The sequence below is a fragment of the Condylura cristata genome, unplaced genomic scaffold, assembly GCF_000260355.1.
Source record: "Condylura cristata isolate star-nosed mole 26May11 unplaced genomic scaffold, ConCri1.0 scaffold00004, whole genome shotgun sequence".
Lineage (NCBI taxonomy): Eukaryota > Metazoa > Chordata > Mammalia > Eulipotyphla > Talpidae > Condylura > Condylura cristata.
In genome coordinates this window covers 7142693-7158866 of record NW_004567105.1, presented here as the reverse complement: position 1 = coordinate 7158866, position 16174 = coordinate 7142693, and the positions used below count along the sequence as shown (strand labels likewise).

General features: G+C 51.9%; 1 protein-coding gene across 1 annotated transcript in view; it reads right to left on the bottom strand.

Annotated features, from left to right (window-relative positions):
- LARGE (like-glycosyltransferase) overlaps positions 1-16174 on the bottom strand; it is a 419193-nt gene that overhangs the window by 81938 nt on the left and 321081 nt on the right. The window contains exon 7 of the mRNA XM_004675709.2: positions 11867-11971. Coding sequence (XP_004675766.1) covers positions 11867-11971 — 105 coding nt within the window. The remainder of the gene's footprint in view (positions 1-11866; positions 11972-16174) is intronic.

Sequence of the window (16174 nt, the reverse complement as noted above, 5' to 3'; positions counted from 1 at the left end):
TGGTCACCTCTGTCTGGAGCATCCAGACACAGCCAGCATGCCTGCTGATGAAGGCATGTCTCAGGCCTTGAGAGAAGGTACCAGCTACCATGCTTCCTGGCTGAAGAGACGGGCGTAGGGGGTCATGAGAATCAGCGACGTGTGTGCTGATTAGGTTAGGACCAGACCACACTGTTGCTGAAGCTGCATACATATCTGTCCCCTCTGATCTGAGCACTATCGTGACGTTTCAGGGGAGGCAAACATTTTGACATAGAGTATGTGTGTTCCCCAAAATGCATATGCTGAAGCCTCATCCCCGGTGTGATGCTGTCTGGTGGCAGGGCCTTGGGGATGTGACTAGGTGATAAAGGGGGGGGGGCTCTCAGCCAACGAGACGGTGCCCTAAATAAAGAGGCTCCCAAAGGCCCCCTCCCCAGTCCAAATCTGCTGGCTCTTTAATCATGGCCTTCCCGGGAAATAAACTTGGGTTGATATAAACCACCCAGCCTGTGATACTCTGTCAGAGCAGCCAGAGAAGACTAAAACTGCAGTGAGTTCTCAACAACTAGGAGAGGGTGTCCAGGCTGCGAGAGGTGGCGTGACCACCTTCACTCAAGATGAACACGACTCAGGCTCCTCTGGCTTGCAGGTGCAGCTACTCCGTGTAGTGGGAAGGTTTGTTTTTGTTTTTTGGTGCTTTTGGTCTCTTTCGGCTGTTTCTCTTCTCCATTCACCATGCAACAGCCTGTGAGTTACTTAGCAAAGCAGGAAAGCCATGAGATTTTGCTGTCAGAGCTACCCAGGAAATAGAACCTTTTATAAGGAAAATAGTCTGGGTAAAAAAAGGTCTCTGCGAGTGTGAGATTTTGAGGGGCAGCCTATCCCCTGCCCCCACGAAGGTTAGATTCTGGGAGCCTCACATTAAATACACATGCTCCCTGCGAGGCTGGGAAAGGAGGCTGGTGACAGAGTCAATCTCCTAGAACAGTGGCTTCTGCTCAGGAGGGTGGGGGAGGAGAGAGTCTGCCATCTTTTCAGGATGCAGCCAGGAAACAGCTTAGCAGCTTGCTTTAATTAGAGGCCCCCCACCAAGTCCCACAAGCAGGGGGGCGGTTCCCGCTTGGCTGCCTTGGTAGGGTACTACAGAGAAGCTGGCACCTCTGGAGGTAGCGTGCGGGGGTAATGCCCCGGGCCAGCTCCTGGGTGCCTGTGCGCAGCGTTTCAACAAGGCTGTGACCCACTATCCTGAGGAGGGCTTGGCCAGTGGACAAGACATAGATGGACAGAGGAGGACATAAAGAGGACAGAGGAGGTGGGGGTGGGGTGACGGTGGTTTCTCCCCAGGCACAGAACAGGAACCGTGGATGGCTTAGAAACCGCTCAGCCTGCTGCATCAAGCTGAACTGCCTCTTTAGCATTCAGACCTGGACCTGCCTGGCTCCTCACCTCCCCCACAGGCACGCATCCTGCCTGCACCACCTTGCATGCTCTCCGAGGCTGTTCGGCCATCACTGAGCGCTCACTGTGGGCCAGGCACTTCCCTTCTCTCCATCCTACCAGTCACGCTCGGTCATCTGCACCGATACTACCATTTTACAGCTGAGGAACGTCAGGCCAAGAAAAAGGGACTTGACCCAGGCCACTCACCTGGTAAAGGTGGAAGGCAGAGGGTGGGCTCCTGCTCTCTCCCCAGGGAGGCACCTCCTGTCCAGGGTGCACCCCGGAGTGAACTACATGGGGAGATTGTGTGCTCTTCCCACATCTGCCAGTCAGGATCAGGGGTGGCTGCTCTGTGGGCCTGGAATGTGAACCCCACCCACTCTCCCCTCTTCCAGTCCTCCTGGCTCTGAAACTCCCTCAAAGCAGCTTCTGGAGCCTCTACGCTGGCTCAGTGCTGTGGCCAGACCCCTCCATCCCAAGCGCACTGCCAGCAACTGTCCTTCACCTCCCGATGCGACGTCTGGCCAAACCCCTGTGCGGGGCTGAGGGCGATGTGGTGTGTGCCTTTCCACTCCGAGCACAGAGCCGGCTGGACGGCACAGCGTAAAGGACATTGACGGGCAGTCTCCATCAGCGGCTTGGCTTTGCGGGAGCTCATCTGCGCCCAGTCACGGGGGTGGAGTGCGGTGGGGAGGAACACATCATCCTCCAAATACTTCCACGTCCTGAACGAGGGGCAGGAACCAACCAAACCAGACCCTTGCTGCCACCTTCAATTACCTTGGAGCTAAAACACAAACCTGCAGTGCAACGGGTCTGAAAACCTAGGGGCTGCGTCTCTGCACAGGATCAAGAAGCCCGGCCAGCGCCGGGTCTCTGCAGGCACAGGGGAGAATCCACGGGGGAGAGGCTCCTGCAGAGCTCTGCTGCCCTGAGTTGGAGCAGGGAGGCTCCTCTTCCCCGGGGCCCTGGCACCTCCCTGGCTCCCTGCGGCCACGGGCCTTCCGCTTCCCCTCCTCTCCTCCTGCAGCCAGCAGCAGCACCGCGTCAGCCACTCACCCTCCACCTGGCTTTCCTCCTGCCACACCTGTTCTGCTTGCAAGTGGAGAAAAGTCCTCTTTTAAGAGATTGCGGGCTAATCCAGGATAATCTCCCTATTTTCAGGCTTGTAGTTACAACTGCCAAGTCACATCACATATTCACAGGTTGCAGAGTGGAAGGCCTGGGTCCTGGGGTGCACAGGGAGTGTCATTGTGCCTACACAGTAGACAGCAGCTGAGTAACCAAAGGTGTTTGACAGCGATGGAACGTACAATGACGAAAAATCAGCGAGGGCCTGACACGGTGGCCAGGGCGACCCGGGGAGATGCGATTGTGGCTGTGGATGGCAGCAAGTGAGGGGTGGAGCTGGGGCTGGGTGGTGGCCGAGCTGGCCAGACAGAGGACTGAAGCCCAAGGGTGGGAATGCATTTGGCCAGCGGTCAGGAGGCCAGCGCGGCTGGACACATGAAGCAGAGCTACAGGCCCAGGTGTCTGGCGTCAGCCCAGCCAGCCCAGGAGACTTCTTTCCCAGGATGCTGCAGGCTGCCTGGATTCCCTGGGCTAGTGGTGATCTGCACACACCCAAGAGCTAAAGGAGGACAACAGGAGACGATGCCCGGCTTGAAAGTACATGAAGGCAAGTCAGAGCTCAAAGGCCACGGAGGGGAGACCTGGAGCACTCAGGGGCCTGGATTCCGGCTCCACCAGGGGTAGGTGAGGAGGGAGGATTCTGCAGGCAGCAACATGCACAGAAGCCTGATGAGGCCCGAGGAACACAAGACACCTAGGTCCATCATCCCAGATCTTGGCGTATCCGCCAGCTTCCCTTCCTTTAGGTCTTTAGCTCCAGTGAGAACCTTTCCCTACTAAAAGGAGTCGTTCTAGAGGAATCCAATGTCCTGCTGTGCTTCCTGCACAGCCCATCGTCAGGGTTTCTCTAGGCTCCGACTGGCATGAGGGACCGGGCAATTCTGCATTGCAGGGGCCCTCCTGTGCCACGCCGGATGTTTAGCAGCATCCCTGGCCCCCACTTACACCTCAGGAGCATCACTGCTTGTGACAACCAAAATTATCTTTGGACACTGCCAAGGCCCGTCAGGGTGCCAACTTTCCCAACAACTCCCACGGACAACTGCTGTTCTGTGAGTGTCTTCCGAACACTTACCAACATTACTTTATTTGATAACAAATACCTAGGGTCTAATAAATGCCAAGCATGATTCTGGGAGATAAAACAGGGGAATAATCGAAATGGTAACCCTGGAGGAACTTCTGTTCTCATGGGAAGAGGCAGAAAATTACCAAGAAAATGTGCAAACTTACTGCAGGTCAGATGGCAATGAACACCGTGGAAAAGGGCAAGGGAAGAGGAAGGTGGAGGTTTGGAGGTGGGCAGGCTCACAGGTCTCAACCGCAGCAGCTGAGACAGTGCAGGAGGCCCAAGGAGACTGGAGCCAAAGACGGCCTGTGTGTGTGTGGGGGGGTGACTTCTCCCCTCAGAATAAGGGAACAGCCATGCAAAGGGCTCCTTTCTGTCCTGCTCCGTGACAGCTAGGCCTGGCAAGTTGCACATGGTGGACGCATGATGCCTTTATGCTCAATACATGAATGAACAGTGCATGGTCAGGCTGGGGAGGGCACCGGCAACTGACAGAAGACAGAGCAACCTTCAGAAGGTGCCGAGGCGTCCTGCTGTCTTCTGCATTTGTGCAGCTCAAGTACACAGGCAAAGGGAGAGTGCTAAGCGCTCATCTACTGATCCAGGCATCGCCCCAAGCACTCCACAAACATCCCCTCCCTTGCTCCTGAAAGCAACCTACAAGGTGCTCTTAGTATTCTGTCCTGATAAATAAAGAAAGCGATGGTTGCATCATGGAGGGAGCAGATGGGGCGGCATGATCCAGGATCGTCCAGATGCAGAATACAAGCAGGACTTGTTTATTTAATAAAAAAAATAAAACAGCAACACCAGCAGCAGAGGTATATATAATGGGTCCTGGCACGCTCCCTGCAGTCCTCCAGTCTGCCTTTTAAATAAGAGGGACTCCTACACTGTGTGAGCACTGGCTACGTCCTATTACACGGCTGTGTGATCTGATGATCTCACGCAATCTCTGTGCACGAATCAACCGAGACTCAGAGACCTGACGGTATGCAGGCACTCGGGGTGAAAGACCGCAGAAGCCCAGGGCACCCTCTTCCTCTCTTTCAGTCCCATTTCTAAGGGTGAAAGAGAGGTTTTCCCGTGTGCACTCAGAAGGCAGAACTGAGGCGAAGGGAAGAGCTGATTCAGGAGATGAAGCGCACAAGCTTTGGGCAGCATCCCAGCACCTTTCTGGAAGGCAGTTAGGTAGAGAGCAGGAACTGGAGAGCAACACTGCTCAGGAGACCTGGCTGTGGCAGCAGTCTATGGACATGGAATTCCCACACGCATCCACACAACCTTGAAGGTGACCTTGACATTATCACGACTCAGCACTTGAGTCAGCCTGTTGAACATCTGGAATGCCTACATGCCAACTCTCCAAGCGGGAAGAGCCCTTTCCCTAAACAGCCTGGTACAGTGAGAACGTCCCTGTACTCCACATGGCTCCCAAGAACACTGGGTTCATCAAGGTCCATGTTACCACTGTCAGCACTGAGACTGTTTTGGGGTAGGGTAGGTGATGAGAGAGGGGTAGAACTTGGACTATAAATCGGGAAAAGGTGGTGCTTTTGTTCTCTGATAGTTTACCAAAAGTGGTTCACGACTTTGGAGACACTTAGAAGTGGCATAGCTTGGGGAATTGGGGTCCCCCTCACTGTCCCCTGTATTTGTTACCATCACACCGAAAGCAGATAGCTATTCTATCCTGAGTACGTAAGTACTGAGGCACCTGACTGCTTCTACTGTAGCCTGAACAATTACACATTGCAGTCAATAGTAGTTTATGGGAAATTAATTTCCATTTATTTCCTTATATTCTAGCCAGGACACGCCATTGATTTTTGGAAGTCATATCTGTAGACAGTGTCATCCAGGCATTCTTTGAATTTTACTCCAGGGTTGTCAAAGAGGCCCTCAAAACGTTTGTGATGGAAACGGCTGGCTGAATGGATTGAAGGAATTTTCATTATTTTTGTGGCGTTCCTTAAGTTGAGCACTAAAGTGAAGTCAAACAAAATCATGGCGAGATTGGCTCAGAGCAGATAAAACTAACCAGAGATAAATAAGTCTGTGTCTTCAGTTCAGATTTGCTACGTAAGGACAGAACGGGCTGGGCTGTCATTCCTGGGGCTTCTCAGCTAAATGCAAGTTCAATGTGAGCTTCATGTGCAAAAGGCAGTGGAAGCCTGGGCCAGGAAACTGGTCCTCAAACTTCAGAGACACCAGAACCCTGCAGGGAGTCTCTCTAAAACACCAGTCACCTGGCCTCATCTCTAGAGATTCAGATTCACTCTTCGGGGTGGAGGCTAAAAGTTGACATTTTAAACAGCTGAATCTCAAAACAAGCTGAGTGTCCTGCTGGAGAGGCGAACCGCTGAGTGCACATCCAGGGAGGACCACTGAGGTCAGAGTGTCACCCTCAAAGAAAAACAGATACTACTTAGAGGTCAGCCAGTGTGATGGCAGAGGCCTGGACAGTCCTCACCAATGTGCCTCCTGTGCCAAGAAGCATTTGCAGGGCTGTTGGCTGGTGACTGGCGATGGAGACATGACGAACCCCAGAATGTTGGTGTCCAAGGCTCAGTGGCACAACGGCCGGCCAGTAGGCAGATGCACGAGAGCCTAGAGCACAGCAGAGGGCACACATTCCCTCTCTGTCGCCTTGGTGACCCTTGGACCAGTCCTTGCTGGGGACTGCTCTACAAACTCCATCTGAGTGAGTCTGTTCCAACAGCTTGGGGTACAGAGCTCAGAAAGACCTTCTCCCCTTCCCTAGAGTTGGTGCAGGGGCAGTCATATTCGCATCTGCATCCACAGCTTAGGTTCAAGAATGGTGGGACATGCCTGAGTTTAATGGGTTTCTGTAAGCTTGGACCTTCATGCCTACTTGCAAGCTGCATAGCCAAGGGATGTAGATTCCTCAGCCTTATATGTCCACAGTTTCTAAACACATAAATGCCTTTTGCCGTGTCTTAGGGAATTTCTGGAAAATGCTGGTCCCTGCATTATGGCAAGGCTCATGTTCCACATTGGGTGTCCATCATGCCAGGGGCCATACATCTTTATTTGGAGATATACAAACCTACTGGACTAAAATCTTTTGCTTTTCATTTCCATTAATGCTGCTTTTTATTAAGACTGAGTCTGGGCCCTTCCTGGCGCACAGGTTAGGATACCGCTCTACAAGCTAGCCACAGCTGCTTCAGTGCAAGTTCAAGCCCCCACCTCGGAGGTGACCCACACGGTGCAGCAGACCTCTCTCTCTTCCCCTCAGCAGTGTATTTCAGTCAATCTGCCTGTTCTGCTCCCCACTCTGTCTCTGGTGAAAACTTTCGCTGCTCCTGCACCTTTGGCCTGTACCCCAGCTCTGTATGCATAAAAAAAATCTTTAAAAAAAAAAAAAAAAGACTGTGCATCTGGTCCAGTCATATGCCAAAGAGGACATCTTTTTCAACCCACTAGTAGCCCACTACCTGGCTCCTTGACTCCCCCCCAAACCACACCCTCTCTCTTCACCTCAAAAACCGAAGTTTGATTATCAATAGACCAAAATCTTCTTGAAGGAAGATTCTTGCTTCATGTCACTCATGTTTTAAAATTCAGTCGCAAGTGCTGAATGAAATCAGTTCAAACCCAGTGTCTCGGATGCACCGGTCAGACAGAACCCCCCGTGCTCCCCACCACAGTATTCCTCCAGCACCTGAAGAGATGGAGGCCGCTGACAGACATGACGAGGAGTGCAGCTGAATGGAGGGACATACGTAGGGACGCAGGACGCCCAGGTCGGAGGTGGAGTGAAGGGTCGGCCTGTAGACCCGGCACCCAGCGCTCCCAGTCGTCTTTAGTAGTTCTTGGGCAAGTGCGCAAATGTTTTCTCCCTCGGAATCCCCACCGCAGTGTTGACCTTGTGAACCGACTTTACCTTCCCTTTCTTCATCACCAACACAGGCTCCTGCCTCAGCCCTTGAACGTCCTGATCTTGTGGTCAGGCAGTAAGGAATCCTAGCGAAAAGCTTCCCTCCCTGGGGAGCAGGTCTCCACCTGCCTGTCTCTGGTCTACTTCGGGGACTGAAAGCACAAGATACCTTTGAGTTCTAAATTATTTCCTAAAGCACCTGGTCTGGCTAATATTATGTCTTTCATTGTGGGGAGGACACACCTTCCCTTTGGGTAACCTTTGAGATGCATGCAGAAGACCTTGTCACCTTCTGTCCCCGGCCTGCCTAACTTATTCCCCAGACACCTGCTACTTTTAGCTCCCTTTTCCCTTTTTTTGCTGCTGTTTGTTTTTAAGACAGTCACCCATCAGCACAGGAGCCGAGACGGGCTGAATCTTAATGAGCCTGTCATACTTCAGTTAAAAAAAAGTCCTGCTGACAGCTGGATGTGGGGTGAATGACAGCTCCCTGCACCAAGCAGATGATGAATGGGCAGAACAGTCCGGGACGAGCCCAGCTCCGTGTAAGGAGGTGGGAGCTGCTGCCCTTTACCCCACCCAAACAGTTCTGGGCACAAGGCGCCACGCTTCCATCTGCTTGGTCGTCCGCAGCCTCTATGGCTCAGCGGCTCCGTGGAGACGGAATTAAGTTGTAAATGGCTCCGGTAAGAAGGGAGGGCACGGAATGGGAGATGGCGGACAGCTCTTCCCTAACCTTGCAGTGGGCTCTGTGCCAGCAGACAGGAACAGAAGAATAAAAAGAGGAAGGGGCAAGCTGACCGGCTCTTTGAAGGGGAATGCCCACCTTACAACATGAGTCCTGCCTGGCGAAAGTGGCTGAATCCGAGTCAGATCTAAATTCCTTGGAGACACCCCCCCAACAAAGGAGCCTCATGGAGGGCTCTGGAGTGGGGTTCTCACTCTCAGTGGACAGAGGGGAGCCCAAGGCTCAGACAGCTCAAGTAGCTTTTCCAAAGGCACAAGTTGGAAATGTCACAGGGTCAAGGCTGAAGGCTGACCTTCTGACTCAACGTTCATTCACGCTTTTTCCAGGGACTTTCAAAGGAAACCACAGCTACGAAGCTGACAGAAGAATGAAAATCATTATTTTTTCCTTACAGTGATGCAACACGCCAATCTTTCCCAACAGTGGAGAGAGAGGAGAAAAAATTGCTCAGGGGCTGATAATATTTGGAGAGAAAGGACACGCACTGGTTCTTCCTGACCAGAGGGCTTTGAGGCCTTCACAGACCCTAACCAAGCACATCGCCACCATTTTTAAAGCAAATGGCTTTCGTTCCCCATAGCATAAGTGGCAGACAAATGCAAGAGGGCACAGACTAAGATTCACTGGCTGCTTATTTTATGCAGGCACCAGAAAGGCTCCCAGCATGTTCATCTGCGAATCCTCGCATGTGGGAGGCTGTGATCCTATCATACAGGAACAGAGCGGGGGTTCAAGGAGGTGAAGCAACTTGGCCAGGCTTCATGGCCGAACTCAGATGCCCACCGATGGGCCTCAGTTTCCCCCACTCGGCTGAGGCTTTTCCACCAGCGCTTGCTGGAGACACTCCTTTGTGGAGGCTTAAGATGAGCTGGGATCGATGTCCCCGCCTCGATTTCCATGAGAATCTAAGTGTCTGGATGACTCACCCTCTGATGTGTGGCACCATCCCTGGTCTTAAAATAACAAATCCCCCTGATGAAAGCCAAAGCAGGGCTATGTCGCATAAATCCTTTTATAATGATCACTTGGTGTCACTGGCTTATTTAAATGGACACATCACTTCTACCGAGGCTCGTTCCATCTCCGCTGCCCTTTTAGCGGGAACAAGAAGGGAAGTGACTCACGGCCTTGGCATATCAAGTAGGAGCTGGAGGTGGCTGAGACACTGGTATGTGTCCTGACCTCACATTCTGAGGCAAATTGGGAGGGGTGGGAGGGAACATGTCATTTTCGTCATAATAAATTCTCTAGCATGCTACATTTTCCTTCTGCCTGCAAACTGAATTGATGGCCAGTAGTTTTTGTTTTACGCAGATAACCGTGACCCTGATGCCGTGGCCTCGAGACCCTGCTGTTTATCTCTGGGTGACATTTTCTAGGATTCTATTGTGGAAGACAGAGGTAACTATGCAGCAGGTGCTACCTCAGACTGTCCCTCTCCTCCTGGACAAGCAGGGGCGTCTGTGGCTTTGTGAAAATCTGGGGAGAGGGCCCTCCCTGATGGCACAGCGGGTTAAAGCACAGCACTAAGAAGCTTAAGCCACTTCCACCTGAGTTCGATTCCCGCCTGCACCGGAGGTGACCACATGGAACACAGACATCTCCTGACCCGCCCGCTGCTCCCCTCAGCAGTGTACTTCACTGATCTGCCTCTCCTGCTCCCCACTCTGTCCCTGGTGAATTCTCTCATCCTCCGCATGTCTGGCCTGTACCCCAGTTCTGTATGAATAAATAAATTAAAAAAAAAAATCTGGGAGAATGGATCAGGAGCCAAGGTATTAAAGACCATAGGGGATGACCACTGGAAAGGAGAGCCAAAGGAAAGGAGGCCTCTCGGGCCCACCTGAGTTCTCAGCGGGCCCAGCCTCAAAGGCATCTAGAAAACAGCTCCTGGAAGAGTGCTGGGCAGGGAAGGAGCGGCCCCTTTCACCAGAGCAGTTCTTGGAGCTTCTGTTCCAAGAACCTCCCAGAGGCTTTTAAAGGGCAGGTCCTGGGTCTTTCAAGGGAAGAAGGAGGAATTCTCCATTTTTCAAAGTATTGTCGAACCCAGACACTAAACGTCCCGCTAGAAGGTTAGTAGTTAACATCACAGGCACCTGGCTGATCAGAGTGCAGCTATAAGCTCGAGAGCTATAGTATTCATGTGCATAAAATAGAGATAAAAAGAGCATCTGCCTCTGGGCGTTGGCATCAGGATGCCACAAGGTGAACATCTAGAACGCACCTGGCAGAGAGCCTGGCCAGGCTGAGCTCCACGCAGAGACGCCGCCTTCCCCATGAAACACTTCCCAGCCACATTCAAAGGAACCTTGCTGGGTTGCTTCAGCCCTGTCTGGGACTCCTTAGCCCTCCCCAACATCCAGCAACTCCAGGATGAATGTCCAACACAGCGGGGGGCCATCCTGGGCTCAGCTCCGGGTCTGGGAGAGGCTGGAGACCTGGCAGGTATAACAGGAGTGCATCCCCGAGACAGCGGCCACCTGGACACTGGCAAATGTCAGCTGAGGAATACCCCCATTCAGAGGCTGGTCTTCAACTCGGGGCGCCTGGCTGCCATCACTGGCTCAGGCACTGACTCCCGGCTTCCTGGGCCCCACTGGAACTGCACCCCGGAGGCCTGACCTTTTATCCTTTTTGCGTCTGATGGCTCTAGAGCCTCATCCTTTCATAGTTGACATTCTGGCTCTTCTACTACAGACTGGCCTGAGCCTCTGGGCCAGCCTTTGCTTCTCGCTCTTGGGTGGCATCACCCCCCAAAATGCCCCCCCCCCCACAATCCAGCTGGTCCCAGGTCTTCTGGGCTGGAACCACCTCCTGGGCCTGAGCTCTGCCTTCTAGTCCTGACACAGAGCACAGGCCTGCAGTCTCTGAGAAGCAAAGAGAACAGAGGGGAAAGGTCCAGAGGCATTTCAAAAACAGACCCTGGCAGGACTGAGCCCAAGAAGGCTGCTCCGTGAGGTGGTGGGCATGCCTGGCCCTCTTGGCACAGGGCCTGGTATATGCAGGCATTCAAGAGCCAGCAGGTGAACAGAGTGTGAATGAAGCATTTAAGAATGCTGTGTTCTCGTGGGCACTTGGTGGGCGCCCGGACCCCACCCCTCAAAGGCAATGCAGTGATGTCACCTCCAAACAGAAACTTCCCAGGCCCGTCTGGGCTTTTCGCATCATTGGGGGCTGTTTCCAGATCAGTCCTGAGTGCCTGTCACAAGCATGGGTCCCCAGAGATGGCAACGGGCAGGGAGCCACGAAGCTCCATTTCTGTCGCATTAAGAAACTAAAGTGTTGGGATGCTGCCACCGCAGAGCCATCTCCAGCCTGTGGGGACGGAGCCAGGGATGTATTGGGCACAGCGATGCCCAGCACATGCAGCACTGGGGGCAGGTGGACAGCGCCACGGACCCCCAACTCCGACAGCTACCTGGCCCGCAGCTGTGGCTCCAAGAAGGAACTGCAATGTGCTCCGACCGACTGCCCACTGGGTTCGGGGAGCCAGACGGCCTCGTACCGAGCCTTGCCCAGGTCCCTCACACAGGAAGGCCCCTCCAGTCCACACGGCCCCTCCAGACCCTCTGCCCACCACCTCGGAGCTTACCTGTGTTGTAACCTCTTCCGAGGGCCGGCCACGGGCGGTGATTTTTCCACAGATTTCCAAGGTACCAGTCACTCTGGTTCTCTACCAGGCCCAGGACCTGCTGACCTGGAAAGAACAGAAAATGCAAAGTTCTGAAGAAACGCCGGGCCACGTGGCCCAGAGAGCCGTGAGCAGGAGAAAGCTACCAGCAACTCACTGTAACAGCGGCTTCCATTCTGGGAGCTTCCAGCAAGCACTTAACTTGGGTATTGTGTCAGTTGCTCACCTAGCTACGCAACTTGGGGGGGGGCGTGTTGACACCTCCAGCACGCCCCCCCGTAGCTGACCTCCCCCTCCTCTTCCCTGTTCCCTGCCCTACTCCCTCTGGTAACCTCCAAAACTTTTTGTTGTGTTTTGCCAGTTTGTCTTCCTTGGTTATTTCTATTCCACAAATAAGCGAATCTGCTCGGTGCAGGCCTTTCACTTTCTGACTTACTTCACTGAGCATTATCCCCTCCAGATCCATCCATTTTGCCCAAAAGGCATTATTTCGACCTTTTAAATTCCAGTTGGGTATATATTCCACAATTCCTTTGCCTGGCATCCGTTGCCGGGCATTTAGGTAGCTTCCGTGACTCAGTGATTGCAAAGGACACGCCAGGCACATAGGAGAGCCTGTCTCTTTGTATCTGATATTCTTTGGGTGAATACCTAGCGGCTGTATTTCTGGATCATATATGGTATTCCTTTTTTTAAATTTTTACAGTCTCTTCATACTGTTTTCCATAGAGGTTGTACCAAATTACAGTCCCCCTTGAGAAGCCACGTGGGCATTTTTATTGTTCTCATTTTGTAACAAAAAAAAAAAAAAAAGAAGGCTGTAAAGAGTAGCTAATTAACTTACCCAAGGTCACCCATTTAATCTGTGATAAAGTTGGAATCATGAGCTCTACTTTCTTCTCTTCCTCCTTCTCTCTCTCCCCTCCCATTCTTTATTTTTAGCTCTTCCAACACAAATTTATTAATGGACCTACGCCCTTCCAAATGTTCCCCTTGTCATATTTTCAAGTGTTCGTGGGCTCAGATTTCTCCCCATGTATTAATTCATTAGCTCTCTGGACATGAGAGTCCTATCATATCAGAGAGGAAGAAATGACTGTTGAGGAAATGAGAACCTGCAGAGAGGAACCACATACTCATGACACCTTCACTCTCGATTCACTTTCTCTTGGGTTACCATGTAACATGTCAGCATCCTACCAACAGAGAAGCAGGTGCTTCATTTGGACGCTGCCCCCATCTCTGGGGCTCCTCGGCACAGCAGGTGAGGAGGCATCTCTCCTGGCATGGGGACTGGGGCAGAAGTCAGTCTCTGAGCAAGGCACCAGCGCCAGCTGCCCTCCACGACACAACGATGTCACGCACATGCAGATTTTCTTTGGAATCATTACCAAGCCCACTTGGCAGGCCAGGAAACCGAGGCTCACATCGTATCATGATTGGCCAGCCAGGGTTGGAGTCGGAATTCTATAGTTGCCTGACACCAAGCTCTTTCCTGTGTCTCAATCCTGTTTCTTACTTTCACAACACACGCTTGAGGTAGGAATTGTAAATGCACATTCTACAGAAAGAGAAACTGGCTTAGAAAGTCTTGATAACTTGTGAAGGCCACACGACTACTAATCACTGTCTTCTGCAGCCTGATGTCTTCCAGAGCCCGAAGACTGCTGGCCAGTCTGAGAAATAAAGACCTTTCTGCCCAAATGAAAGCCCAGCAGCAGGATCCGGGAACACAGCAGTTCCCTGGACACCACACTGGGTGATATAGAACCTGCTCGGTGCGATGACAGTTCCCTGAAATGATGGTGTGTGGGTTTGGTGTAATTTATTTGATCAATTTATCGAGCTCCTATCTAAATCATCAGCCCAGCACAAATACATAAATTAGAGGCCTGGGGAAAATACTACTGCCCACTTTGTTATTGTATATGATCACACCCAAAACTTGTAGAATTTCTCAGAACAGATCACCAGTTCAGGAAGCCCCAGAATCAATTAATTCCACATGCAACAAGCTTGGGACTTCCACGCAAAGCAATTCCACCCGAAAACCACAGCATAGAGGAGGAGGCTGAGCCAGAGGCAGTGACCTCCGGAGCCCCACACCCAGCTGGCAAAGAGGAAAGAGGTGCAGGTTCATTATACAAATGACCCCAGGTCAGTGTTACAATTTCTTTTTGTATGATGCAGGGTTCCGTGGGTCAATTCTTTCATTGCCTTTAGGGGGTCATGTGAATTTCAGGTAAGGCATTTCTCAGCCACCTCAAAGTCCGAATCCTGTATTCTGCCATTCCACGCAATTATATTTCTGCTGCCATCTACTTCTTGAGATGAACTGTCCACTAGCCAGATTTCGTTTGTGCCGAATGTAAGTGTATTGGTGCTGTGTTCTTACTGCTGCGGTTTGCTCGTATAACTCTGGCTTGGTGGGGCTTGATCTTGCCGCTGGAACCCTTCTTTATAATGCTTCCAGGGCTATCTCTAGCAGGAAGCTACCTATGCATGTATGCCCAAGTCAGAGGATCATTTAACCTTCCCTCCTGCATTTGGTGGGAGACACCTGTGTTGAGGGCTTCGGGTAACTTTGCCATCAGCCGACACACATCTGTTAAGTGCAGTGTGTGGGGGGGGCTTCAGGCACCCCTCCCTGGGAAATGCCCGTTTCCCGCAGGAGTCCCAGGGTGAGGGCCGCTTTTCCCTAACACACAGTCGGTGCATGTACATGTCTGCTAAACAGATGACATCTCGGGGGAGGGGGCTATCACTCCCCAAAGGGACACCATTGTATTACTGCATAAGGGTCTTCACGTCTTGGATGTCGAAAAGCATTTCACCCTGTCCCCATTTTTTTTTAACATGAACAGATTCTCCCACTCCACTCTGGGGCGTCTTCTCACCTTTTTGGGAAACTTCAGAGATGGGCAGCAGCACCTGAAAGTGCCTTTTCTATCAGTTGCCATCCTGTAGGCTCACCAAGGTCCCTTCTGCAGGAAGGGCGTCCCATGCACAGCTACTCCAAGAATACCCTAAGAATACTGTCCCTAAGAATACCCCAATTCCCTTTCTCTCAGGTGGCATCCTGCTTCATTTCTTAGGCCAGTGGCACAAGGCCCTTTCTAAGGTTACAAAACACTTGCCTCAACATCCCTTTGATGTAAAGTTACAACAAAGCTGTAATTTTAATAGTCATTGGTTGAGGAAAAGCAACATGAGAAACAGCTATTCAGCTTTCATTTTGATTTCTTAGATGGCTTCATTAGCTGCTCTCTGAGTGATTAAAATAATAGATTTTGCAAGTGGGCTGCTAAAATCCTGACCAAGCACGTGGGGTATGTCCCCCAACCCCTGCTGAGAGGGAGCTCCATGTAACCCTGTAGCCAGAAGTGAAGACTACAGACCCGAGTCAGATGCCCTGTTTCCAGTTCCTGCCCTGACACTTTCTACCTGTGTCGCCTCGAGAAAACTGCTTCCTCTCCCTCTGCCTCAGTTATCTAACTCCTTCGCTGCTTGTGACTCCACGTGTTTGAATGACCTCATAGGTGTTCAGTGCTGAGAAGCGGGCTGACGCTTAGTAAGCACTGTGTCGCTGTTTGAGAACATCACTGTCCGAGCTCACCTGTCTGCTCCTGAAAGCAGGTGAGTCCATCCACGTGGTTCTCCTGGAGGTGCTCCAGGTCTTTCTAGAACTTTGGTTCTCTAAATGAGGGCTGTCTGTTTCAGAACCACCCAGACTTCTTGTTAAAGCCTCACTATGTTCTTGGCCTCAACCTAGAATGATCCTCACTGATGAAAATGTGCGTGTGTGCTGGCACAGTGATGACTGACGGAAAGGTGACAATGGAGCCACTTGAGTTATCAATACAGAGAGAGGCAGGGACAGAGAAAAGCCTGGCTCTGTGGAGATGCCCTTCCTAAATCAAAACTGATGCAGTCATCGTGGTAAGGGGGCTCAGAGAAGTGGCAGAGACCAAGAGGGAGGCAGAGGCAAGATGAGATGCTCTGGACTCCACGCCCGAGGTCCTGACACCTTCCCCAGGTGAGCTCTGAGGAGGGGCAACCCTCGCCCTTGCACAGGTTTCCAGGAATTCCCTGCACAGAGTCCCGCCCTCTGCACACCTAGTCTGCCCCTCTTTGCCAAGAGATCTGTTACCTTCCTGCTTTTTGCTCCAAATGGAATTGCATGCTTATGTCGCTAGACTGCAGATTCATCCCCAAATTTCATATTGCGGTTTGATGCATTTAACTGAAGTCTTGTGAGTGCAACCTCCC